The 27997-nt window shown below is 44.7% G+C and overlaps 1 protein-coding gene across 1 annotated transcript in view; it reads right to left on the bottom strand.

The window, feature by feature from the left end:
• Positions 1-3111: 3111 nt before the first annotated feature.
• The window catches only part of LOC132416936 (zinc finger protein 551-like), a 41781-nt gene continuing 16895 nt past the window's right edge, over positions 3112-27997 (bottom strand). The window contains exons 4-8 of the mRNA XM_060000574.1: positions 22327-22925; positions 22078-22128; positions 10686-10888; positions 10334-10528; positions 3112-4748 (exon numbers count right to left, since the gene is read on the bottom strand). Coding sequence (XP_059856557.1) covers positions 3508-4748; positions 10334-10528; positions 10686-10888; positions 22078-22128; positions 22327-22925 — 2289 coding nt within the window. The 3' untranslated portion in view covers positions 3112-3507. The remainder of the gene's footprint in view (positions 4749-10333; positions 10529-10685; positions 10889-22077; positions 22129-22326; positions 22926-27997) is intronic.

The following is a 27997-nucleotide window of genomic DNA, read 5'->3' on the forward strand; positions in this document are numbered from 1 at the left end:
AAACAGGGAGTACAGAAAAGTCTCTTGAAAAACTGTCACACAAAAGTAAGAGACATGAAAGAAGCAAGGAGCATATTTGGCCAAGGAGTAGGCAGACTATTGTTTATAGAAAAGACAGTATTTACAATGCAGTTTGTAAAAGAAAAAAACAGAGCATCAGTGGTTCAAATCAAAGGAGATCTGATCAAGCACAGGGTCAGATCCAGATTGGTCATTTTCTCCAGGAAGTTCTATCCCTTGTGCTTTTCCCACGTGAAGCTGTTTTGGTACATGCAGGTATTGTATTACCATGTTTTCACAGTAAATTGCATCTTTAATCACCTGAAAGATGATCATTTCTATCTCAAATTATGACAGGGTTTTGAATTTCCTAATATTTTGTTAAGGATGTTTTTCATCTATGTACATGTGGGTGTTGGTCTGCAGTTTGCTATTAACAGTACTGCCTGATTTTGGTATCAAGTTAAAGATAATCTCACAAAACTAGCTGAGAAGACTTCCATCTGAAAAAAAAATAATAATTTGAGTGGAATTGGAATTATTTCTTCCTTAAATGTCTAGAAGTCATTAGTCATTTTGGCATGAAATCATAGTAGGAAATTTTTAAACTACCAATTCAATATCTATAATAGAGGGCATTTCAGATTACTCATTTCTTCTTCAGTGAACCTGAGTAGTTGGAGTATTTCAAGAAATTTTTTTCTCAATTTCTGGTTTTTGTAGAGTTGTTGGAAATTGTTTAAAATATCACATATAGGGACTTCCCTGGTGGCACAGTGGTTAAGACTCCATGCCCCCAAGGTAGGGGGCCTGGGTTTGATCCCTGGTCAGGGAACTAGATCCCACATGTATGTCACAACTAAGAGTCTGCATGCTGCAACTAAGGAGCCTGCCTGCCACAACTAAGACCTGGTGCAACAAAATAAATAAATATCACATATAATCCTTTTAATGTCTTTAGTGCCATCCCACCTTTCATTCTTTGTATTGGTAATTTTTTTTTTTTTTCTGATCAATCTACCTAGAGATCTATCAATTCTCTTGATCTGAAGGACAGTTTTGGAGTTCGCTGATTTTTCTGTTTCCTATTTTATTAATTTCTGCTCTTTATCCTTTCTTTCCTTTTGCCTACTTTGGTTTTTAAATTTTTTATTTTTTTTTTAAATCAAAGGGCACGGTTTATTTATTTATTTGTTTATCTATCTATGGATGGCTGCATTGGGTCTTCGTTGCTGTGCATGGGCTTTCTCTAGTTGGAGTGAGTGGGGTCTACTCTTCATTGCAGTGTGTGGGCTTCTCATTGTCCTGGATTCTCTTGTGGAGCACAGGCTCTAGGTGCACAGGCTTCAGTAGTTGTGGCACCTGGACTCAGCAGTTGTGGTTTGCAGGCTCTAGAGCTCAGGCTCAGTAGTTGTGGTGCATGGGCTTAGAGCACATGAGCCACAACTTGAGACCACGTGCCACAAATACTGAAGCCCACGCACCTAGAGCCCATGCTCCACAACAAGAGAAGCCATCGCAGTAAGAAGACTGCACACTGCAATGAAGAGTAGCCCCCCACTCACTTGAACTAGAGAAAGCCCGCATGCAGCAATGAAGACCCAAGGCAGCCAAAAATAAATTTAAAAAAAAAAAAAGGTCTTAAAAAAAATTTGCTGAGAATTTCCCAAATCATCAAGCCTTGGGTCTTTTCTGTTTTTCACGTCTTCCCTATATTTACTTTTCCCTATCACATTTTACTATAATCAGTAAGAAGAAATGAGGCCACAACTTTCAACACTTTTTAGAAATGTCCTCAGCTAAATGTCCATAAAAAGACTTGCACATGAATATTTGCAGCAGCTTTATTTTTATATTTAGAATCTGTGGGGGGGGGGGACTCCAAATATCATTTAAGATATATTGATATGGTGTGGTATATCCATATAGAACATTACTCAGCAATAAAGAGAATGAGCTATAGATGATTCTCAAAATAATCATGTTGCAAGACAGCAGACAGAAGTAAACTTTTAAGGTTCCACTTAAAATTCTAGAAAAGGCAAATTTATCTATACTGAAAGTCAATCAATGGTTGCTTAGGGGTGGTAGGTAAAGTATTAGGAAAGGCACTGAGAAAGGGTGATGGATATATCTAATATCATGATTAGACGATTTCAAATGTGTATACATATATTAAGGCTTACCAAACTGTACAGTGTGTGCAGTATACTGCATGTTGACTACAGTTCTATTCTCATTCCCAGGGTTCCTGCCCATGCAGCATCAGCTGAAGAGCCCAAGGAGGCACAGAAATTGAGGAAAACTACATTCTTTGCTCTGCCACTGACCCTGGTCATAAGAATGAGACAGCCCCAGAGAGCATGACAATCTCCATACATGATCTCATCCAGCGATAGTGACTTGAATGTTTATGGATGTGTTTTTAGCATGGACACACCCATTCTCGTTTGCAGCAGTCTCTCCAATCTCAATTATTCACACCCAGTGTTTCTGCATCAATTTTGTTTCCTTCCTGGACACAGTAAGTCTTACAGCCATTGACTCCTGTACCAGATTCAGGGCATATGGCACTTGGCAGGTCCTAAGGAACAGCTGCCCCTCAACAGTGCCAGGGAATGTGGCATATATGGTGAAAACAAGACACTGAAGCCATGCTGCTCCCAAACATGTTGTAGGTTGTTAACAATACCACCCTTCTCAAGGTGATGTCTGGACCCTCGAATAACTGAAATCTAGACAAAATCAGGCCCACAAAGCCCTGAATTCTCACCCAAGCTTTTGTCAGCAATGGAAATTAACACCAAGATTGGACTGAGAACTGTTCTCTGTCAACCTGTTCTATTTGAGGCACACAGTAGGGAGCCCACCACAAACAGTTTACCTCTTCAGTTTGGCAGAGTCTAACGGTTTCTAAACCACTCCAGACACTAAAAAGAACCTCAGAGATTAAAGGTGGCTTAAATAATAAGGTATTTATTACCACACAAACCAGCGCAACATGAGTCAAGTAGTTATCCAGCCTGGGTGACTTGGAGGCTGGAAAAATTAATCACAAGTATCACATGAGACCAACAATGTCCATGAATAAAGTAAACCTTTTCTGCTACCAGAGCACAGCTTAGATCATCTTGGCTAAAGGTGGATCATGTCCATACCTTTTCCGGTCAGAGGGAAACAAATGAGGACCACCATTTAATTCAGATTTCTTATAATTTCCTCCAGGGATTGAAGGGAGCATGAAGTTCTGCCTCCCCTAAAAATATTAGGGTAAGCTGGTTGAGTTGAGATGGTTTCAGCCACAGGCACTAACAAATTTGGCAACGAACCTGAGCAGGTCTGAAAGGGCAACATAGCTTCTGAAAGCTTCCCCTGCACCTGGCATTCATAAAATACACCACAGTATTAATGTCCAGATATATGTGGTTTGACACATGATTGATGTCTCCCTCTCTAAAGGCAGACACAGAGCTCCTCGCCATGAGTTCTGTTGTGTTGGAAGCACTCCTACAGCCTTCCGGCAGTGTGAACTTTCTGGTGCCTAATGAGATGGGAGCTTAAGCTATACGATTTCCCACATTCATTGCATTCATATGGCCTTTCTCCAGTGTGAACTTTTTGGTGCCGAACAAGGTGGGAGGTTCTGATGAAATCTTTCCCACATTTGCTGCACACAAAAGGCCTTTCACCTGTGTGAACTCTCTGGTGTGCAATAAAGTCAGAGCTTCGACTAAAGAATTTCCCACATTCAGTGCACTCAAAAGGCCTTGCCTCAGTATGAATTCTCTGGTGTTTAATAAGGGTATATTTGTGGCCAAAGGATTTCCCACATTCACTGCAAACATAAGGATTTTCTCCAGTGTGGATACTCTCATGCTGAACAAGTGTGGATTTGTGTCTGAAGACTTTCCCACAATCGTGGCACTTATAAGGCCTTGCTCCATTGTGAACTCTCTGGTGTACAATTAGGTTGGAGTGATGGCTGAAGTATTTGCCACATTCGCCACACTTATAAGGCATTTCTCCAGTGTGAATTCTTTTGTGCTGAGTAAGGTTGTCCTTGCGGCTAAAGGCTTTTCCACATTCACTGCACTCATAAGGCCTTTCTCCTGTGTGGATTCTCTGGTGCTGGACAAGTGTGGCTTTGCGGCTGAACGCTTTCCCACATTCATTGCACTCATAAGGCTTTTCTCCAGTATGGATTCTCTGGTGCTGGACAAGTGTATCTTTGCGACTGAAAGCTTTCCCACATTCACTGCACTTGTAATGCATTTGTCTAATATGATAGGCCTCCCCACTCTCAGTGCTCCTTGTTTTCCTCTTACTGTGGGTGGCCTTTTGCTGGTGACTGCCCAAACTGGTCTGGAAGTTCTTCTGCTCCTCCTCACATGCAAAGGGCTTCTCTGACAGGTGAGGTTCTTCACAGGCCCTACACTTCTTCACAAATGAGGTCTTGCCTTTGTCTCCTCTTAAGAGTTTCTCTACATTGTACAGCTTCTGGTGCTGGTCAAAGTTTACACTGAACCAGAATTGTCTCCCACATGCCCCACATGTGTAAGGTTTCAGTCCATGGTGTGTTTCTTGGTGTTCATCCAGGTGCAAAATATCTTTCAAGATTGGGCCACATAAGTCACAGGGGTGAGCCATCTGGGTCGATGAATCTGCCTTGAAAGTATGAACGTGTGACACTGCTACAGAAACACTCTGCTTAGAAGGTTCCTCTTCATTCTCCACTCCATGCCAACAACCTGAAAGCAGAAAAATGCTGCTGAACAGCATGCTGTCTTCAGTAGGAGTGGGTAATCCCATCACAAATGTGTATCTAGCATCTAGCATACCCAGGATTGAGTCCACAGGGTTGGTGGCAGGACAGCAGCTTTGGGATTAGGTTAAAGAAAGAGCTGCTGTGCAGTACTGGACTCTGTGGGTCACAGAATGGGGAGGGTCTTACAGCAAAGACACAGGATGGGGTGTAGCTGAGAGAGAAGAGGCAGGCAAGATCTCCAACTCACACCTTGCAAATGACTTTTAGAAGGGCCTTGACTGACTATTGGTGACAGGTGAGTACTATCCAGAAATGTTATGTCCAGGCCCAGAAAATGTGATTTAAAATGAGTAACTGGTATTCAAAAACTATTTAAGTACATGCTTATGTTTCATGACACATTAACACTGTCCAACAGACGAGAGCACCACAGAGGTAGCAGTAGAGAGCACTGATGAGTGGGGTGGGCAGCCCTGGGTCACAGATCAGAATAGAAGTGAAAAGTATGTAAAGAGTCCAGAATTGGGAGGAAAAGAGAAATAAGGTATGGCCTATAGCCTGGGCACCAAAGAGCAGTGGGCATAGGACAGGTTTTTGGTGCTATTTGCATCCATCCTTGAAGTTATATCCTGCCCACGCTCCCACTCACCAGGGCCTGTCCATGTCTCTTTTGCTGTGGCTAGTCAGGACCTCTCAATCAGGCACTAATCTTTCCCCTGCTACAGTTCAGCAACCACAGAGGATCTAGAAGATACAAGTCACACAGGAAGGACAGGGCAAGTGAAGAGGAAAGCAATGACCCAGGGTAGCCCGCCCAGGAGAGATTAAATACAAAATGAAAACCTTAAAGGAACAACCTATGGGCCCCACAATCAGTGACCATAACTGTAATTCATGACAGAGATAGGCCCAAGGGAATGTCAATCAAAGAAAGGGGACATAATCTGGAGCAAAAAGGCATCATGAGTGTAGACAGAGCCATCCACCCAGGAAGAAGCCAGGCAGGATAGTATCCACTGGGCTGACCATAAGACTCTTGACCTTCAAATCCTTCCTGGCAATTTTGGGGCAACAGAAGTCGGGAAGCATAGGGAGCATACCCAGCCAAGACCTGGCACCCAGAGGATGTATGTGAGGGAGTGCTCACGGTCCAGATATATAGGAAGGAAATTGCAACTTCTAGGGGAAAAACAGGAAGAGCAGAACATAGCCCAGAAAACTGGGATATGCAGGGCCTTACCCCGGAAAACCATAAGAGCAAAGCATAGAAGGCACTGCATTGTGATATGAGAGTCTCTGAGCTTTATCAAGAGGTCCCCATTTCTCCCAGGAAAAATGCACAAACACACCCTCAAAAGTCACATGATCCTACATGAACAGCACAATAGCACAAGGGCAGCCTCTCTCCCCAGGATTCCCAGTGTATCCACCACAATTTCACATTCCTCCCCAGGCCCCCAAAGCAAAACAATACAGCAGGCCCTGGTGTAATTGATGCCACCTCTTTCCTCATTTTCCATTAATCATTTCACCCAGCCTAGAACAAAAAGCAAGTGGACAGATAGACACACTGTATAGTCTGGGCCTGGCAGGCAGGAACCAACCCTTCTTCAGCCAGCTAGCTCCCATGGGATCCAGAGATTATGCCTCTCATACACAAATTTGACCTCCACGTTCCCCTTAAATCCCTCAGGACCTGAGCCCCCAGGCCATGAATTCAGATTCCATCTCCATGGACACATCACTCTTTAGACCACACCTCCCTCGTTATCTAAGTAGGTTCCCAAAGTAGGTACCTCCCAGATGTAAACCTGCACATGGCATTCAGAGAATGCTTGGTTAATGCATCCAGGGTTACATCCATCACCAGTCAACAGCCTCCACTGCCATAGGTATTTTCAAACTCAGCTTTTAATTTCTTCCTTCCTTGATTAAACTTCAGCAATTCAGAAGCACATGCAGATTATGAGATAAAGCCAGACCTTTTCCACCTTGCTACTGCATGCTGGGGATACTATACCCTCATCAGTCACAGGCTTAACACTTACCACTAAACTCTCATTCAAAGCCCATACCCACTGGCCTTCTACCCCAAGCATAGTGACTCTGCAGCTGATCCAATTTAGCTCTGAACTAACCTACCAGCTCAACTAAAACTCCCCAGTCCCCACCAAAGGTCACCACAAAAACCTGAAAAGCACACGGAGAGGGGAAGAAGGACCAGCTTTGGTCTTTCATGTCATCTCTATTACTGCTTTACTTCAGAATTATCTCATATCTACTTTCTCCCTTTCATCAACTGCCAGATCCTATTTTCCCTGCTCACCATGGACACTAACCTCCCTTTTCTTGCCTCTAAGGTAACTCTTACTTCCACTCCACTGTGCCCACTTCCTTTCCAGACCCCCAAAGGCACTGCCACCATGACATAAAGGTTCTCTCTCTAAATCTGATACACAGCTCTACCCTAATCACATACTGGCTGTTACCTTGTGGATGTCTCCAACTTGAATCGCTCCTCTGAACTCCATACCCATGTGTCCACCTGTCCACTTGATACGTCAACTCAGATGTCTTTGGACCACTGCAGATTCAACATGATCAAAACCTAACTCTGGGGCTTCCCTGGTGGCGCAGTGGTTGAGAGTCTGCCTGCCGATGCAGGGGACACGGGTTCGTGCACCAGTCCAGGAGGATCCCACATGCCACAGAGCGGCTGGGCCCATGAGCCATGGCCACTGAGGCTGCACGTCTGGAGGCTGTGCTCCTCAACGGGGGAGGACACAACAGTGCGAGGCCCGCATACCGCAAAAAATAAAAAAAAATAAAAATAAAAACCTAACCCTGGATATTACCTCTGAAAGTTACTCTCACCACCAACTTCACTATTTCAATTGAGAACTTCTTCTTCCTTATGTCTTCTCAGGCAAAAAACTGTGGGGTCATCTCTGACCCTTTCCCATCTTTCTCTCACACTCCACATCAGAAAATCTGGTTGGTCCTACTTTAAAAATAAAAACAAACAAACAAACCCCACCAGAATCCAAGCACTTGTCTCTTACCCCTGTAGTCACCACTCTGGCCCAGCCATCATCAGCAGTCCTCTTTACTACCCCCATAGTCTTTTCTTCACTGTGCAGCCAGAGAAACCCTGACCAGAATAAGATCACTCCCTTCTCTGGTCCAAACTTTCCATGGGTCCCACCACTTTCAGAACAGAAGCCCAGCTCCACAGGCTGCCATTTGAGAGCTGAAACCTGTCCCCTGCTCTCTGATCACTAGACATAATGGAGAATTAAAGTTCCCCGAACAACACCAGTTCAGTCTCAAGTGATGTATTTGCATATGCTGGTTCCCATGGGCACTGTTCCATACTTCTTCCCATTACTTGCTGAAAATGGAAACCCTTCCATATAATTCCAGAATAGCTTGCAGGGCACAAGGCCTCTGGTGACACCAGGATCCCCAAACCCAATGGCAGGCAGAAGGGTAGGTTAAGATTCCCAAGACACCATTATCTGCCATAATGGGTTGCCAAGATCATGGTTGACTGAGGACCTGTACACTTTGCACTCACCTATCCAGGGATCTTAATCACTTCTGCCACCACAGCAATCTGGCAGGAAGAGGGAGCTGGGAGTGGCAGGTTACCACAGTGGGATCTCAAAGACAACTGTTCCTCTCATCCCTACCTTGCCCTTTGGTGAGGATGATTTCAGATTGTCTAACTTAAGATACTCAGACCTTAGTGTTGCCTCCTACCAGCTATGTAACCATGATCCAAGATTTCTCTGTGTTCTCACGTACAAAGCAGGGATAATGGTGGTATCCACCTAACAGGTCTGTCTGTATCAGATGTGTTAGGCATCAAGTACCTTTGAATTCACTTTTACCGTCCACATTCTTAACAGTTTTGCAAATGTTTTTGGCTTGAATGAAGTACATAATAGGTTCTTGTAAGTTTTGGGTTTGTTTTTAAGTCTTTAATAAAACTTGATATTTAAGACTTTTCGTTGTAATCACATACTTAGAGACAAGTTTTTCAATTATTTAAGCAGTGGTATAAATTTATCATACCTAAACATTTTTAATTTTTAACTGCCTGCTAACGTATACTTGCCAGGTATACACTAGATCCTTTCACCAAACCAGCCTACCTGGTATATATTCCTCTGAAGGTGAGCATGCTGGTGGCCCTTCATTAGAGGTGTTCATCATCTCTCCTCACCTGATAAGTCAGGGAACTGATGTAACAGTGCCCTGGATTGGGGTGGGGCTGCTCCACTAGCCTGGCTGACTTTTCCTCGGCTCCACAGAGGGGCATGCTGAGTCCACAGAGTGACAAATTTATAGCACCTTACACCTTGCTCTCCATCTCAGGTCAGGTTCCTAATACCCTACAGCCCTCTCTCCTGCTGACACCACCCATAACCCTTTCATATTCCAGGACCTCTCCTTTCTGGAGGAAATCTCAGGGACGTCCATCCCTTTTCCCAGTACTCATTCACCTCAGGGACCACATAAAATAACAACCTTAACATTCTCCCCCTAAACCTCATCTCCAGGCTTTGATAAGACCTCACTCCTCAGAGGTCTCCAGCCCAGCTTGTTGTGCAGAACTCCAGACCAGCATATCCAAATGCCTATGTAACGCCAATACTGTGAAACACTATGGATTTACCATGTCCTAAGTCCAACTCCTGTTCCCCCTGAAAGGTGCTTCCCTCGTCCAACTTACCCATTTCCATTCTTTCAGATGTTCAGGGAAAAACAAAACAAAACTTGGGTGGTCCTTCACATCCCTTTTTCACTCACAGCCGTATCTAACACACCAGAAAATTCTGTTGGTTCTATCTTTAAAATCTCTCCAGAATTTAATGATTTATCAAGTCCCAATCCCTCCCCTGCCACTGTTCTGGTACAGTCACCACCACAACGTTCCTGGAGTTTGTGGCCTCCTCACCGGTCTCCCTGCCTCCATCCTCATCATCTCCACCCCACCCTAGTTTGTTTTCCCCTGAGCTTTGGGAATACTTTTAAAAATCCCTGATCACGTCATGTTCTTCCACGGCTCCCAACGTCCTCCTAATGAAAGCACTCGCCTCACCCTGACGTTCCAGGCATTACTACTCACACTCTCTGCTTCCCTAAGATGTGAACACCCCAGTTTCCCGAAAGTTCCCGACTCAGTGACAACCCCAAATCTTTGCTTCTGCTAGTGGCTCGGCGGGGTACCACTCTTAAACGTCTCACCACACTGGCTATTAGAAATGGCGGCTTGGGCTTCCCTGGTGACGCAGTGGTTAAGAGTCCGCCTGCCGACGCAAGGGACACGGGTTCGTGCCCCGGTCCGGGAAGATCCCACAGGCCGCGGAGCGGCTAGGCCCGTGAACCATGGCCGCTGAGCCTGCGCGTCCGAAGCCTGTGCTCCGCAACAGGAGAGGCCACAACAGTGAGAGGCCCGCGTACCGCAAAAAGAAAAAGAAAAAAAAGAAATGGCGGCTCCATCTGCAAACGCCCTGGAGTCTGGACCAGAAGAGCCTCAATAGGCACCACTCGGGGTCCTACGGTTCGAAGGTGGGGGGCGGGACGCGTCAAGATCCGGGAAACGCAGCACCCACCTAAGCCGGTCCGTCCCCAAGGCCGCCGCCATCACAGTCTGGACCACATAGATTCGGGAGGGATCCCAGGTCGGAAACCGGGCATAGCCGTCGCTCGGCCAGGCGGCGGAATTCTCGCGAGCGCTGCCACCACCGAGCCACTCTGCATCGAGGACAGGGTAGCCTCTCGCGCCTTCTCACTTTCCGTCACCTCTGAATCGAACCACAGCTCCCGATGTTATGCTCTGATGGGTCGACCAAGAGCCAACAAAATGTCCGCCGCGAAGATACCGGAAGTCCCTCCCAGAAGACTTCCGCACGTATGGAAATTCCCTTAAGAGTGCCGCCGCTGCGCGGCGCACGGGCTCCTGGGTAATGTAGTTCCCGCTGAGCCATCGGCCGCAGCGACTCGTTGACGCCCTCGCGTGGAACCGCAAGGGACGCTGGGGCCTTGCGGCTCCGAGGACGGGGCGGAGCTTCACTCTTCTTAAGATGCCATCGCCCAGTTTCCGTGTAGTGTACACTGCAAGGATCGAAGAAATGTTTAGAAATGTTCTCTCAGATATTCCCCAAAGCTATAAAACCTAATGGACACACCACTTCAAATGTCACTTTGAGTCAACTCATATTTTCTTGTTTTTAAAATACTTACAGATGGAAGAGAGAAGCAAAGATGCAAATATGAAAAAATAAGTAAATTATACGATATGCTGTATGATGATAGGTGCCTTTTGGGAAAAAAGCTGGATTTCGGGGAAGAGCAGGGAATGAGACGGTGTAATATTAAATAGAGTAGTAATGAGAAACCTCATGGATACTTCAGGCAAGACTTGAAAAATGATTAATTAAATCATGTGGCATTTTTGTGCATATCCAAGAACTGTATCAGCCAGTGTCATGTCCTAAGCAAAGCTAGGTGCTGATGCCCATGGAATTAGGTGAGTGAGGAAGGGAGTTTTAAAAAGGAGGTCAGGGACTTCCCTGATGGCACAGTGGTTAAGAATCATCCTGCCAATTAAGGGGACACAAGTTTGAGCCCCGGTCTAGGAAGATCCCGCATGCCATGGAGCAACTAAGCCCGAGTGCCACAACTACTGAGCCTGCGCTCTAGAGCCTGTGAGCCACAACTACAGAAGCCCACGTGCCTAGAGCCCATGTTCTGCAACAAGAGAAGCTACCACAATGAGAAGGCTGCCAAAATAAATAAGTAAATTTATAGGAAAAAAGAAAAAAGAGGTCAGAGGGACTTCCATGTTGGTCCAGTGAGTAAGACTCCACGCTACCAATACAGGGGGCCTGGGTTCCATCCCTGGCTGGGGAACTAGATCCCACACATGTGCCACAACTAAAGATCCCACATGCTGCAAGTAAGACCTAGTGCAGCCTAAATACATAATTTTTTTTCTTTTTTTTTTGCGGTACGCAGGCCTCTCACTGTTATGGCCTCTCCCGTTGCAGAGCACAGGCTCTGGACGCTCAGGCTCAGCAGCCGTGCTCACGGGCCTAGCCACTCCACGGCATGTGGGATCTTCCCGGACCGGGCACAAACCCATGTTCCCTGCATCAGCAGGTGGACTCTCAATCACTGCACCAGCAGGGAAGCCCTAAATAAATATCCTTTTTTAATTCAAAAAAAAGGCGGTCGAGAGGAACATGGGCTAAAGGCCTGTGAAGTGCCTCAGGGTCTTGCAAAACTTTTGAATTTTCTTTAAGTAAAAGGAGGAGTCTTTCCAGGATTTTAATCAAAGATGGACACTACCTGACTCATAGTGTTGAAGGGTCATGTTGGCTGGAGAGTTGAGAATAGACTGCAAAAAAACAAGCTTAGGATACAGAAAATCAGTTAGATGACCACTGCAAAAATCCAGCTAGAGGATGGTGCTAATCAGGCTGGGGGCAGACATGGTGATGAAAAGTGGTGAGACTCAAGATATATTTTGAAAGTGGACCCAATCAGATTTCCTATGGGGCTGGTTCTGTGCTATGAGAAAAAGAAGGAGTCAAGGATGATCCCTAGAATTTTTAGTCTCAGCAACTGGAAGGATGGGGTTGGCATCGACTGAAAATGGGAAAGCTGTGACCAGAGCAGAATTAAAAGAAAGCTCACACACTGAAAACACCAAATGCTGGTGTTTTTGAATGAACTCTCATTCATTGCTGGGTGGAATGCAAGTGGCACAGCCACTTTGCAAGACAGTCTCGCAGTGTCTTAAAAAACTAAACATAGACTTACCATACAATCCAGAAATTTTGTTCCTTGGTATTTACCCAAAGGAATTGAAAACGTTTGTCCACACAAAAACCTGCACATCATGGATGGTTTTAGCAAGTTAATTCATAACTGCCAATGTTCCATCTTGGAAGCAAGCAAGATGTCCAGGAGGTGAATGGATAAATAAACGGTGGTACCTACAGACAAGGAAATACTATTCAGCTCTAAAAAGAAATGAGCTATCAAGCCACGACAAGACATGGAGGAAACTTAAATGCATATTACTAAGGCAAAGAAGCCAATCTGAAAAGGCTACGTACTGTATGATTTCAACTCAGACATTCTGGACAAGGCAAACCTATGGAGACAGTAAAAATATCAGTGGTTACCAGGCCTTAGGCAAGAGGGAGGGATAAAAAGGTGGAGAATTTCTAGGGCAGTGAAACTCATCTGAATGGAACTCTAATAGTGGATTCAAGTGTAAGCCCTGACAGTTGTTTTATTTTATTTTTTGTAACGCAAGTGCCTGACAGTAAACTTTGTTTGCCAAGGCATCAAAGAGGCATCCACTTCAAAGATGTCTATCTGTAATAAACAACATTGTCAGCCAAGTGATTAGATAAACAGCCAGGCTGCCTTTCCCACTGGGGCTCCTTTGCTTTAGGAGCTGTTGGTTGATTTCAGTAACTGACAATTTGGGCTACTTGTTTTTTTCTCTTACTGTGCTATAAACTCCTACTCTTATGTTTTTAATTCCCCAATAAAGAGTGAGCCCATGAAACCCTACACCCCCACTCTCGACCACAATAAAAGCAGAATCCCAGGCCCATGAACTCTCTTTCTCACCTCGACCTTGCTATGTGGATTCAGATGTTGTATGTAATTTCCAGGTTTGTAAATAATAAACCTATATGGACTTCCCTGGGAGTCAATTGGTTAAGACTCCACGCTTACACTGCAGGGGGTGCAGGTTCGATCCCCGATCAGGGAACTAAGATCCCACATGCTGCACAGCCAAATAATATCAATAAATAAATAAATGTAGTAAAAAAAACTGTTTTAAAATAATAATAAACCTGTATTTTTTTCAGTTTCCTGGATATTGCTGAAGGGCATCTTGCAATCACAATGAGAACCACAAGAGCCAGTCCAACCACAACATTCCTCACTGACAGACTGAGACCAGCTCAGAACAATGGATACATGCCACTATACATTTATCCAAACACATAAAATATACACCAAGCGTGAACCCTAATGAAAACCATGGTCATTGGGTGAAAATGTGTAATTTTAGGTTCATCAATTGTAACAAATATATCATTCTAGTGGGGGGTGTTGATAATGGGGAAGGTTATGCATATATGGGCGCATGGGATATACGGGAAATTGCTGTACATTCCTGTCAATTTTGCTGTCAACCTAAAACTGCTCTAAATAAATAAAGTTTAAAAAAATTTTTAAAATGAAAGCTGAGAAGTTTGAAGATGTTGAGTGTGTTATGTCTACCAGATGTCCAGGAATAGGTTACAAAGTAGATCATTAGACAATCACTGGATTTTTGGATGGAAACATACATTTGGAAGTTTTGAGCTTAAAATGATATTTACAACCATGCCATTGCATAAGATTACTAATAGAATGTGTATAGGTTGTGTAAAAGTCCCCTAATATGATTGTGTTACTGTCGATTTCCCCTTTTATGGCTGTTAGTATTTGCCTTATGTATTGAGGTGCTCCTATGTTGGGTGCAAAAATATTTACAATTGTTATATCTTCTTCTTGGATTGATCCCTTGATCATTATGTAGTGGCCTTCTTTGTCTCTTGTAATAGTCTTCAAAGTCGATTTTGTCTGATATGAGAATTGCTACTCCAGGTTTCTTCTGATTTCCACTTGCATGGAATATCTTTTTCCATCCCCTCACTTTCAGTCTGTATGTGTCCCTAGGTCTGAAGTGGGTCTCATGTAGACAGCATATATACGGGTCTTGTTTTTGTATCCATTCAGCCAGTCTGTGTCTTTTGGTGGCAGCATTTAATCCATTTACATTTAAGGTAATTATCGGTATTTATGTTCCTATTCCCATTTTCTTAATTGTTTTGGGTTCGTTATTGTACGTCTTTTCCTTATCTTGTGTTTCTTGCCTAAAGAAGTTCCTTTAGCATTTGTTGTAAAGTTGGTTTGGTGGTGCTGAACTCTCTCAGCTTTTGCTTGTCTGTAAAGGTTTTAATTTCTCCATCAAATCTGAATGAGATCCTTGCTGGGTAAAGTAATATTAGTTGTAGGTTTTTCTCCTTCATCACTTTAAATATGTCCTGCCAGTCCCTTCTGGCTTGCAGAGTTTCTGCTGAAAGATCAGCTCTTAACCTTATGGGGATTCCCTTGTGTGCTATTTGTTGTTTTTCCCTTGCTGCTTTTAATATGTTTTCTTTGTATTTAATTTTTGATAGTTTGATTAATATGTGTCTTGGCATGTTTCTCTTTGGATTTATCCTGTATGGGGCTCTCTGTGCTTCCTGGACTTGATTAACTATTTCCTTTCCCATATTAGGGAAGTTTTCAACTATAATCTCTTCAAATATTTTCTCAGTCCCTTTCTTTTTCTCTTCTTCTTCTGGGACTCCTATAATTCGAATGTTGGTGCATTTAATGTTCTCCCAGGGGTCTCTGAGACTGTCCTCAGTTCTTTTCATTCTTTTTTCTTTATTCTGCTCTGCAGTAGTTATTTCCACTATTTTATCTTCCAGGTCACTTATCCGTTCTTCTGCCTCAGTTATTCTGCTTATTGATCCCTTCTAGAGTATTTTTAATTTCATTGTGTGTTTTTCATCATTGCTTGTTTCCTCTTTAGTTCTTCTAGGTCCTTGTTAAATGTTTCTTGCATTTTCTCTATTCTATTTCCAAGATTTTGGATCATCTTTACTATCATTATTCTGAATTCTTTGTCAGGTAGACTGCCTATTCCTCTTCATTTGTTAGGTCTGGTGGGTTTTTACCTTGCTCCTTCATCTGCTGTGTGTTTTTCTTTCTTTCCATTTTGCTTATCTTACTGTTTGGGGTCTCCTTTTTGCAGGCTGCAGGTTTGTAGTTCCCATTGTTTTTGGTGTGTCCCCAGTGGCTAAAGTTGGTTCAGTGTGTTGTGTAGGTTTCCTGGTGGAGGGGACTGGTGCATGTGTTCTGGTGGATGAGGCTGGATCTTGTCTTTCTGGTGGGCAGGTCCACTTCTGGTGGTGTGTTTTGGTGTGTCTGTGACCTTATTATGATTTTAGGCAGCCTCTCTGCTAATGGATGGGGCTGTGTTCCTGTCTTGCTAGTTATCTGGCATAGGGTGTACAACACTGTAGCTTGCTGGTCGTTGAGTGAAGCTGGGTGTTGGTGTTGAGATGGAGATCTCTGGGAGATTTTTGCCGTTTGATATTATGTGGGGCTGAGAGGTCTCTTGTGGACCAGTGTCCTGAAGTTGGCTCTCCCACCTCAGTGGCACAGCCCTGACGCCTGGCTGGAGGACCAAGAGACTGTCCTCCACATGCCTCAGAATAAAAGGGAGAAAAAATAGAAAGAAAGAAAGAAGATAAAATAAAATAAGATAAAATAAAGTTATTAAAATAAAAATAATTATTAAGAAAACATTTTTAAAAAGTAAAAAAACAAACAAAAAAAAGGAAAAAAACAAACAAAAAACATGGACGGACAGAACCCTAGGACAAATGGTGAAAGCAAATCTATAGAGACAAAATCTCACACAGAAGCATACACACTCACAAAAAGAGGAAAAGGGGAGAAAATAATCTATCTTTCTCCCAAAGTCCACCTCCTCAATTTGGGATGATTCATTGTCTATTCAGGTATTCCACAGATGCAGGGTACCTCAAGTTGATTGTGGAGATTTAACCCACTGCTTCTGAGGCTGCTGAGAGAAATTTCCCTTTCTCTTCTTTGTTCGCATAGCTCCCGGGGTTCAGTTTTGATTTGGCCCTGTCTCTGCATGTAGGTCTCCTGAGGACATCTGTTCTTAGCTCAGACAGGACGGGGTTAAAGGAGCCGCTGATTCGGGGGCTCTGGCTCACTCAGGCCGGGGGTAGGAGGGGTACGGAGTGCGGGGTGAGCCTGCAGCGACAAGAGGCTGGCATGACGGTTCACCAGCCTGAGGCACGCCATGTGTTCTCCTGGGAAAGTTGTCCCTGGATCACGGGGCCCTGGCAGTGGCGGGCTGCACAGGCTCTGGGGACTGGAGGTAGGGAAAGTGACCTGTGCTCGTACACAGGCTTCTTGGTGGCCGCAGCAGCAGCCTTAGCATCTCACGCCCGTCTCTGGTGTCCATAATGATAGCTGTGGCTCATGCCCATCTCTGGAGCTCCTTTAAGCAGCGCTCTTAATCCCCTCTCCTCGCGCACCAGGAAACAAAGAGGCAAGAAAATGTCTCGTCTCTTCAGCAGCTCCAGACTTTTCCTGGACTCCCTCTCAGCTAGCCGTGGTGCACTAACCCCTTTAGGCTGTGTTCACACCACCAACCCCAGTCTTCTCCCTGGGATCTAAGCTCCGAAGCCTGAGCCTCAGCTCCCAGCCCCAGCCTGTACCGGTGAGTGAGCAGACAAGCCTCTCGGGCTGGTGAGTGCTGGTCAGCACCAATACTCTGTGCAGGAATCTCTCCATTTTGCCCTCCGCACCCCTGTTGCTGCATTCTCCTCCGTGACTCTGATGCTTCCCCCCTCTGCCACCTGCAGTCTCCACCCGCGAAGGGGCTTCTAGTGTGTGGAAACCTTTCCTCCTTCGCAGCTCCCTCCCACTGGTGCAGGTCCCATCCCTATTCTTTTGTCTCTGTTTTTTCTTTTTTCTTTTGCCCTACCCAGGTACGTGGGGGAGTTTCTTCCCTTTTGGGAGGTCTAAGGTCTCCTGCCAGCGTTCAGTCAGTGTTCTATAGGAGCAGTTCCACGTGTAGATGTATTTATGATGTATCTGTGGGGAGGAAGGTGATCTCCACGTCCTACTCTTCCGCCATCTTCTCCTGTCTCTGTATAGGTTGTGAAGAGAGAAATAACTGCTGATTGAGCTCCTGTTTATTACAATATTAAGGGAATGCATTTAAGAAAAACAAATCCAGGGACTTCCCTGGTGGTCCAGTAATTAGGATTCCTTCTGGGCTTTCATGCTGTTGCCCGTGTTCAATCCCTAGTTGGGGAACTGAGATTCTGCAAGCTGCACAACAAGCCAAAAAAAATTTTTTTTAATTAAAAAATTAAAAAACCAGGGCTTCCCTGGTGGTGCAGTGCTTGGGAGTCCACCTGCCGATGCAGGGGACATGGGTTCGTGCCCCAGTCCAGGAGGATCCCACGTGCCGTGGAGCGGCTGTGCCCGTGAGCCCTGGCCACTGAGCCTGCGCATCTGGAGCCTGTGCTCCATGACGGGAGAGGCCACAGCAGTGAGAGGCCCACGTACCACAAAATAAATAAATAAATAAATAAAACAAATCCAGTATATTAAGAATACAAAGGAAAAAAAAAATGGTGTCAAAAGCTCCTGAAAGGAACTTTAAGGAAAATCTTAAATTCATTAATGATGATGGAGTTGTGAAGATAAAAACTCTCATTAGAACGATTAGAGAACTACATAGGAGTTGCGGTAATAGAAACAAAAAGAGAGAGAAAATGCTCATAAAAGTTTAGCCATAAAGCATGAGGAAGAGAAATGGTAGAACAGAAAATGTACTAGATCATAGAGTGAAGGGTAGCTATTTTATGAAGTACACAAATTTTATTGATGCTATTTGTAAAACAGATTAAAAGACTGAAGATTAATGATGGGTGGTTTATCATCAATAGATTTACAAAACCAAGAACAAAACCCCTCAGAAGCTAAGTCATGGGAAAATCATCCTTAGATGGCATTAATGGAGGGATTGACTCTAAATTCAGGGGAGGCATCACTACCTTCTCAACATAAGGGAGCCCATAAGATATTTGTTTTAGATTTGGGAGGCAGAGGGTATTGTCAAATAAAATCAAATAATGATTTTCTTTTCTCTGTATAAAGGCAGAATATTAATATAGAAGTAATCCTGGGGGAACTTTATATGAAGTAACAAATAGTTTTGAGATTGTTGAGGTTTTCGGTGAATATATTAAGCTAGGAACACCAAGCTGGACAGGCAAGTAGCAGAAGTGGGGAAGGTGCTGCTGGAATAGGGGACAACTGGAGCATTCAGGTTAAGTCCTTGACCAGGATTTGGAATCTTTTAAATGAGAGATCAGTAATGATAGCTCTTTAAGCAGATGGACTAAACATTTATAGATAATTAGTAGGACAATTCAGGCTAGAAGAGGTCCTAGGTTATCTGGACATTCCCCAACTAAGTGATGTGAAGTTTGCAGGTGGTGGCAGTTAGTAAGGCTAATAAGTAATTGAAATACAGAGTCTTTTTAGCCAACAGGAGCAATGGAATGTTACAGCAGTGATTGTTGAGTTCAGGAATTATGTAGCTTTGAAGAGCAGAGAATGTGTTTGTGAACCTGATGATGGATCTGGCCTTCCACTGTATCTGCATCTTATGCTCCCTGCAGTAAGTGGCTAGCATGTGCAACTGGGCCAAGGGTTATTGGGGTAGGGTGCAAGTACACTTCCCTAACTGCTGGGATCTAGTGGTTGTGCTGTAAGGACAGTTCTCATTAGAACCATAAATAGGAATTATATGTTCCACTATAAATGGCCTATGACACACCATGAAGATGCTACTGAGTTCATAATAAGAATTCAAGTGGGGTGAGTCTACAAAGCAAAACTAAGATTTTAAGAAGCCCTTAGCATTCTGGATGTCAGATCAAAGAGTGCAGATTTAGGGTAAAAAAACAAAAATAGGGACTTCCTTTGTGGTCCAGTGGGTAAGACTCCGTGCTCCCAATGCAAGGGGCCCAGGTTCAATCCCTGGTCAAGGAACTAGATCCTGCATGCATGCTGCAACTAAGAGGTCTGCCTACTACAACTAAGATCCTGCATGCCACAACTGGGACCTGGCACAGACAAAATTAATTAATTAATTAAAAAATAAATATTATAAAACAAAAACAAGATTAAAAAATATTTTAGAACTACAGTTCAGCTCTGCAATATGTGTTCCCTTCAAACAAAAGGCAACTTATAGGCATACCTCATTTTATTGTGCTTTGCAGACACCGAGTTTTTTTTTACAGATTGAAGGTTTGTCACAACTCTGCATCAAGCAAGTCTATTGGTGCTGTTTTTTTCCAACAGCATTTGCTCACTTTATGGCTATGTCACATTTTGGTAATTCTTGCAACAATTCAAACATTTTCATCATTATTATATTTGTTATGATCTTTCTCAGTGGTCTCTGATGTTACTATTGCAAAAAATTGTGACTCACTGAAGGCTCAGGTGATGGTTAGCATTTTTTATTTAGGAATAAAGTACCTTTTAAATAAAGTATGTCCATTGTTCTTTCAGACATCATGCTATTGCACACTTAATAGACTACAGTATAAACATAACTTTTATAAGCACTGGGAGACCAAAAAATTCATGTGACCTCCTTTACTGCAATATTTGCTTTACTGCAGTGGTCTGGAACCGAATCCACAACATCTGAGGTACGCCTATAGTGAGGCTCTTTGTAAGAGATGGTGGCTGAGCAAATGGAACATGGAGACTGCAGCAAAGGTTCTCTGGGCTGATAAAAGTGTAGGTGGAAATTGTGCAATGAGGAAGTCATCATCTATGGTCTTAATAAAATTTCCATGCAGAGATGATCCTAAAATTTAACTCCAAGTTTAATGGTAAACATTGATATGAAGATTTTTAAAACTGGTTTTAATATTTAAGAATCTCACAATAATTTCAGAGCCAAAGAAAGATTAATCAGCACTTTGTATTTTCTGAATTCACTTTAGATTATCAGGCTTCAATAATGTCATGTTGCATAATCTAAGTGCTACTGATTTCTCACTATACCTGAGAACAATGATCACATCCTAGATACTGCAGTTCCAAAAGTATTGTAGTTTGTAACAGCTGTGCTCTCTTGAGGGTGGTCTTTGGGCCTACAAAAAAACCCTGACATCCAAGGTACTTATTAGGACCACAGATGCCAGCAGTCTTTCCCAGAATGCCTTGTACATTGTATGGCTTTTTCTGACACCAAATATGTCATTCCATCACCAATTCTCCAATTCTCCAACACCAACTGGGTATCCTACAATTCAATTCAATTCTGACACTAACTACTTGGAGTTAGTGCAGACCCCACCCATTAAGGACTCAGTCCCATAAGACTGCCAACCACAAAATGGGTCCCAAGGCTACCCCCACTTCTGCCAAGTTGACTACAAATCTGGTTTGATAATTTGCTAGAATGACTTATAGAACTCAGGAAAATGCTATACTTACAATTACAGTTTATTATGAAGGACACAAGTCAACAGCCAGATAAATTGAGGTCCAAAAGAACCCCAAGCACAGGAGCCTCTAACCCAGTGGAATCAGGGTATACCCCCCTTCCTGGTTGGATGTGTTTACCAACATGGAAATTCCCCAAACCCTACTGTTTAGGGATTTTTTACTAAGGTATCACTACATAGGCATGGTTGACTAAATCACTGGCCATTGTGACTGAACTCAATCTCCAGCTCCTTCCCCCCCCCAGATGTCGGGGGTGGGGCTTAAAAGTTCTAACCCTCTAATATCTGGTGACCAGCCCCCATGCTGAAGATCTGTACAGGTCTCCACCTTGAGTCATTTCATTATCACACAAAAAAACTCTTATTACTCAGGAAATTCCAAGGGGTTTAGAAGATCTCTGCCAGGAACTGGGGACAAACATCAAATATTTACTTTTTTATTTTACCAGACAGGAATACAGCTTAGACAAAAACTGCAGTAAGACAGACTTTCGTACACCATACTGTTCCCTGAGACCCTCATGAAACCTGTCCACCTGTTCACACTAGCAAAGCCAAATTCTATTTTCATTTTGTTTTTCAAATTCTGTTTTCAACTACCCCACATAGTGAATAAAACTGTTAAGATTAAAGGTGACTTAAACAATAAGATTTTTATTATTGTACAAATCAGAGCAATATGCAGCAGATCGTTCCCAGGTTGGCGACTTGGAGGACAGAAAATGCTTCAAAAGTTTCACCCCTAAGACCAACAATGCCGTGAAGAAGGAAAACTTTACAAGCCAGCAGCAGTTCCCGGACTGGGTCCTTTGGTCCCAAACTGGGTCAGGTCCATGCCATAACTAGTTAGAGAGAAGGGAATGGGAACTCCCTAGGGGTTTCGACTACGATTTCCTCTAGAGAATGGGAGAGAGAGTACAAACATCTGTCTTCTCTGAGCATGCTGTGGTGGCTGATGCACACTATGAGGACCTGCCAGATGGTAGAGGCGAGTTGACTTCTGCCACAGAATCTGGCAGTGACTTAATTATGGCAAGGTTCCTGAGCAGGTAAAATATGAAATACCGCTCCTGAAAATTTCTCACATACCTGGAACTCATGGCAGATTGCTCCTCATAGAGGCTCTCTAGTGCTATCACACTGAGCAAAGAGACAGCAAATTCCCTGAAGTTCAAAGGCCATTATCTTATGTAGATTTCCTTATACAGAAGGTATTTTTTCCACATTAGCTGAATGCCTAAAACTTAGAACTGAGTTGTGAGATTTTGGTGTTGAATCAGAGCAGACTGGTAACTGAAGGCTTTCTCATGTTGGCTGTACTCTTGAGGCCTTTATCTAGTGTGAAGTTTATGGTGCTGAATGAGGCTGTAGTTTTGGCTAAAAGATTTTCCACATTCACTGCATTCATAAGGTCTTTCTCCAGTGTGAATTCTCTGATGTAGAATGAGGCTGAAGCTTTGGCTAAAGGATTTCCCACATTCCCTGCACTCATAAGGCCTTGCTCCTGTATGAACTCTTCGATGTTGAATGAGGCTGGAGCTTTGGCTAAAGGATTTCCCACATTCACTGCACTCATATGGCCTTTCTCCCGTGTGAATTCTGCGGTGCTGAATGAGGCTGGAGCTTTGGCTAAAAGATTTCTCACATTCACCACATTCATAAGGCCTTGCTCCTGTGTGAATTCTCTGATGCTGAACAAGACTGGAACTTTGTCTAAAGAGTCTGCCACATTCAGTACACTCATAAGGCTTTGCTCCAGTGTGAATTCTCTGGTGCCGAACAAGTTTGGATTTGCAGCCAAAAGCTTTCCCACATTCGGCACACTCATAAGGCCTTTCTCCAGTGTGAATATGCTGGTGCTGAACAAGTTTATATTTGAACCTGAAGGCCTTCCCACATTCACTGCATTCAAAAGGCCTTTCTCCAGTATGAAGCGTCTTGTGCCGAAGAAATGTGTGCTTGTAAGTGAAGGTTTTCCCACATTCACTGCACTCATACAGTCCTCCAGAGTGAATTCTTTGGTGCTGAACAAGTGTACGTTTGCAGCGGAAGGCTTTCCCACATTCACCACACTTGTAAGGACTTTTTCCACAGTGAAAGGCCTCCTCACAGCCAGTACTGCTGTGTATTTTCAGTACTGCTTTGGGAGTGGCCTGGTACTGGAAAAGGCCCACAGTGTCCTTTCCACCCTTCCCACAGGTGAAAGGCTTCCCTGACAAATAGATTCCATAGCTCTTCACAAAGGAGGTCCTGTTCATACCCTTGCTGCAGGGTTTTTCCCCACTGTGCTCCTTCTGGTGTTGGTCAAGATCTGCCCTGAAACAGAATTGTTCCCCACATGCTACACATGTACACGATTTCTGTCCAGTATATGTTCCTTGATGCTCAGCCAGGTACAAAACGTCCTTCATGACAGGAACACACATCTCACAGAGATGAGCTTTCTGGGTTGACAGATCTGGCTTTAGAGTCCTGATTTGTGGCATTCTTTCCTGAGAAACTCTCTGTCCTGAAGGAGCCTTGTCATTCTCTATGCCACACAAACAACCTGAAAACAGAAAAATGCTAATGAAGTACGTGGGGACTTCACTTTGGGGACTGGTGGCAGCCGCATCACAAATATGTGTCTGACACACCAAAGAATGAATACGTGAGGTGGTTTTCAGGATGACAGAGTTGGAGTCAGGACGAGGAAGAGGCTGTTTTACAGTACTGGGACTCTAAAAGTTTACAGAAGTAGGGAAGCCTCACAAGATGAAAAACTCTTAAGAACGTGATGCAGCAGAGTGAGAAGAGGCAGGCAATTTTAAACTCACTCCTCACACCTTGAGCAGTGCTTTAGCTGCTGCTAACATGTGAGTGTTGTACAGAAATTTTTGTCCAGGGATAGAAAAATCCATTTGAAAATGACTAACTGGTTTTCAAGGACTATCAAGGATATGTGCACACCACCTGTTACATGTGAGCCAACACTGGAGAACACTGCAGATGCAGCAGTAGAGAAGAATAGGTAACAGGTGGAGGAAGGAAAGTTGGGTATAGCCAGGGGCCAGAAGTCAGAGTTAAAGTGACAAGCTGGCCAAGTATAAAGAACGGGGAAGAAGAGATGGAAATGAGGTGTGGCACACAGCAGTGGCACCAAAACACTAGTTTGAACAGGTTCCTGGTATGATGTGAACACAACCCTGATGTCATGTCCTTGCCAGGTCCCCTCTAGCCCATCGTGCCACAGTGGGCCATTCTATGAAGCACCCAGGACTCTCCCCTGCAACCCACATTAACTACATGAGACTTAGAAAATTCAAGTCCTAAGGGACAGACAGGACAGGCAAGTGGCCAGTTCCAGCCCAAAGAAACATCACATAACAAAGCACAGAAAAGAAAAATAAATGTTACAAAAAGAACCTCAGATGAGGGTATCACAAACACAGCTCATGGTGCACCTAACTAGTGCCTATGCCCAGTGACGTACAATTCTTGGCACAGGCAGGCATGAAAGAACAGTCAGAAGAAGGGAGCAAAACCTAGGAATCATGGATCTGGAAAGTCACCCAACTAGGGAGGAGGTAAGCAAGATGGACCCATTTGGCTTCCTACTAGGCTTCAGAAAAGCAGGTATTAGGTCTCCAAGGAGAGAAAAGGGCAGTGCAAACAACCCAGCCCTAGCAACAGCAGCACCTTCCAAAGGAATTAGGAAAGGAAGTAGTCCCCATGGTTTGGATGCAGGAAGGACAGAGCAGCCCCTAAGGAAAAGCAGAAAGGCAAAGTCTAGCCCAGGTCATAGGGGTGGGTGTGCAGGCCTTACCCAGTGAGGATATAAGTGTAAAGATCTCCAGCATCACATCATGGTACAGGTGTCTCTGAGCCTTATCAAGGAGACTCCATTCCTCCCAGGAGAAGTACACAGCCACATCCTCCAAAGTCACACTGCCCTGTCATGATGGGGACAGATGAAACCACTGGTCCTCTCTCCTGAGGACCCACAATCCATCCTGCACACATCCAGCCCATGCCCAAGTTTCTTCCAGGCTCCCTACTTCAGATGAGACACCAGAACCTGATGCCATTGGTACTGCTGTCTCCTCATGGTTCCACTAATCACTATGCCCAGCCCTCAGCAACTACAGACAGGTAGGCAGAGAGATGCCATCAGAGAGATGCTCAGGGACAGAACTGCATGGCTCCATCTCTTCCTGCTGGGCAATTTCCAGGGGGTCTTCCATATCATGCCTCACAATAAAATGTGGAGTCACCCATCACCCTTAAGTCCCCTGTACCAGGGCCCAGGTCCATCAATTCATGCTCCCTCTCTCCACATGTACCTCTCTCACGTCTCCAGACCCAACGGTTGCATCCTCGCAGCCACTGCCAACTCTCTGTCCCACACTATAGTCATCTTCCTGGACTCACCCCAGAGAACCTGGCAAATTCAAACAGAATCCAATTCTACCCAAGACCTCTGATGGATCCCAACACAATTTGAAGGCCTTTCTGCCTGTTTCTAATTCTAGCTTCAACATTAGTCATACAGAACCATATGTGTATTTCAGATACCCATAACCCTCTCCTACTTCTAGGTTGTACTCATTCCCTCAGCAGCCACAATCCTCTTCTCTCCACCTAACCCTCATTAAAATCCCAGCCACAAAGCTACCCACACTAAGCATAGTGATTCTCACAGATAACCACATTTGCCCTTATGTTATATACATTATCTACTGAAACATCCCACCAAAACTCACCACAAAATTCTAGCAAATGCATCTTATCTCTGTTAGTTCTCTGCCTCTGCATCTGTCGGTCTACTCTTCCTTTGGAAGTCTTGGACACCTGCCAACACCTCCGGCCCCACACATACTCGCTTCACGGCTATTTCTCTCCCACGTCTGTGTTTATGATGTCCATAACCCCCAACAAGGTGCCCAAGCAATAGATCAATTCTTGGAACTCATACACTTCTTTCTGACCTGCTAGTAACATTATCACCATGGCCTGAATTCCACCTTCTAAATACAATCCATAGTTCCACACTGGTGCAGACACTAGCCACCACTTTCAGATGTCTCCATCCCGAACCACACCCCAGATTTCCAGACCTCTGTTCTGCCCACCTGATGTCACTACTCCTTTGTTTTCTGAGAAATCTCATAATTTTAACACAGCCAAAAACAAAATTCCTGATATCCCCAATGAAAATCACTCTTACTACTGATTATCTCATCTCAGTTAATGAAGCTTCCAGTCTTTCAGCTGCTAAGACCAAAACTTTAGTGCCATCACTGACTCTTACCGTTCTCTCTCCCACCCTCAAAATCAGAAAATCTGGGCAGCCCTTCTTAAATAATGGATCCAGAATCCAACCACTTCTTCCAACTCCACAGCCACTACTCTGGTCCATGAACACGCACTAGGACTTCTGCAGTACCCTCCTCCCTGGTCATCCTTCCTCCTCCCAGAGTCTGTTTTCCACTCTGTAACCAGATGGAGCCTGTTTAGACCTAAGTAAGATCATCTCCCTCCTCTTTTCCAAATCTCCCATTACCTCCACAACAGATGCCCAACTTCTCAGACAGCCACATTACAAGACTGACTCCTGTACCCTTGCTCTCTGTTGCTAAAAGAAAGGAGACATGCTGTGCTCTGTTCCCAGTTTGTGGACACACTACCAAACATTTGAACATGCTGGTACTTGTTTCTGGGATAACCTTCTACACCATTTTTCACAGATGACCAGAAAGCAACTCTTCCATGAAACCCTTGGCCTGGACTAGAATGTGTCTAGAGGATTTCTCCCAGATCCCCAAACCCAAGGGCTGGGGAAATGGCAGGTGAAGAGTCCCACGACACCACAATCTCAAGTTCATACGAGTGAGATCCAAGCCAGTGAGGGCCTGGGACACCCTCCACTTCCCTGTGTAGGTTCCCTAAGTGCTTCCTCAGTCATGGGGACCTGTGGGCAGAAGCAAGCCATAAAGGTGTATTCCAAGGGGCTCAAAACTCCCTGTACCCCTCGCCAGCCCTGGAGGCCAGATGACCTTGGGCTAAAAGACTAAACTCTCTGCTTCAGACCTCAGTGCTGCCTCCTCCCAGTTCTATGTTGGACAAGGACTCAACCTCCCTGTGCCTCACTACCCTCATCACCCTCATTCCAATCTGTTCTCCCTCAGAGTAACTCTTGGAAAGCTTTTAAAACCCTAAATCAGACTATATCCCTCTTCTCTTCACAACCCACCATGGCTGCCAGGGGCCTCAGAACGGAGGTACAAACCCCTCAGCTTGACAGTGCAGGTGCGAGTCCACCTCACACTCTCCACTCCATGCAAATACAAGACAGTTCCAGGTTTCCCGAATCCTCCCTCCTCAGTCCCACCTCCAAGCCTTTGCACCTGCCGGTCCCCCCGCCTGTCACGCTCTCCCACGCACCATCACACTGTCAGAAACAGAGCCCATCCACGACCCCCTCACCGTCCTGGACAGAGCGGCCTGAGCTGCGGGCACGTGGGCAGGGGATCTAGTGTCTGGTGGGGTGAGAGGGTGAGGGCCCGGAGGACGAGCGTTTACCTGAGGCGGGTCCCTTAGCGCCGCCACCGCATTCGGACTCTGTGGGTGGAGCTGGGCCGGTAGCGGCGGGAGAACAGAGGGGACCCAGCCACGGCCGGCCTTATCCAGGGTCTGACGCGGGACACCTCGGGCGGTGTCGCTGAACTTCAGACCCGCCTCTGTGCAACGGGGACACCTCCACTCGGAACTCCTTAGTTCAGTCATCTCAGCCCCCACGGAGCGCTCTGGAACTAGAACAAATCCAGAGCGATTAAAATGGCCGCCACGAGGAGGCGGCCGGAAGTCCCTCTCCGATGAGAAGCGCATGCGCAGGAATGTCTTTACCCTGGGTTTTCATTGGCTTAGACATACTGCCTCTCGGCGCACTGTCCTCTAGGAAATGTAGTTCTCAGAGGTCTAGCTAGGGTTCCAGCTGGTGGTCCCACCCCCACAAATCCAGAAGCACTGC

Source organism: Delphinus delphis, chromosome 20, assembly GCF_949987515.2.
Source record: "Delphinus delphis chromosome 20, mDelDel1.2, whole genome shotgun sequence".
Classification (NCBI taxonomy): Eukaryota; Metazoa; Chordata; class Mammalia; order Artiodactyla; family Delphinidae; genus Delphinus; species Delphinus delphis.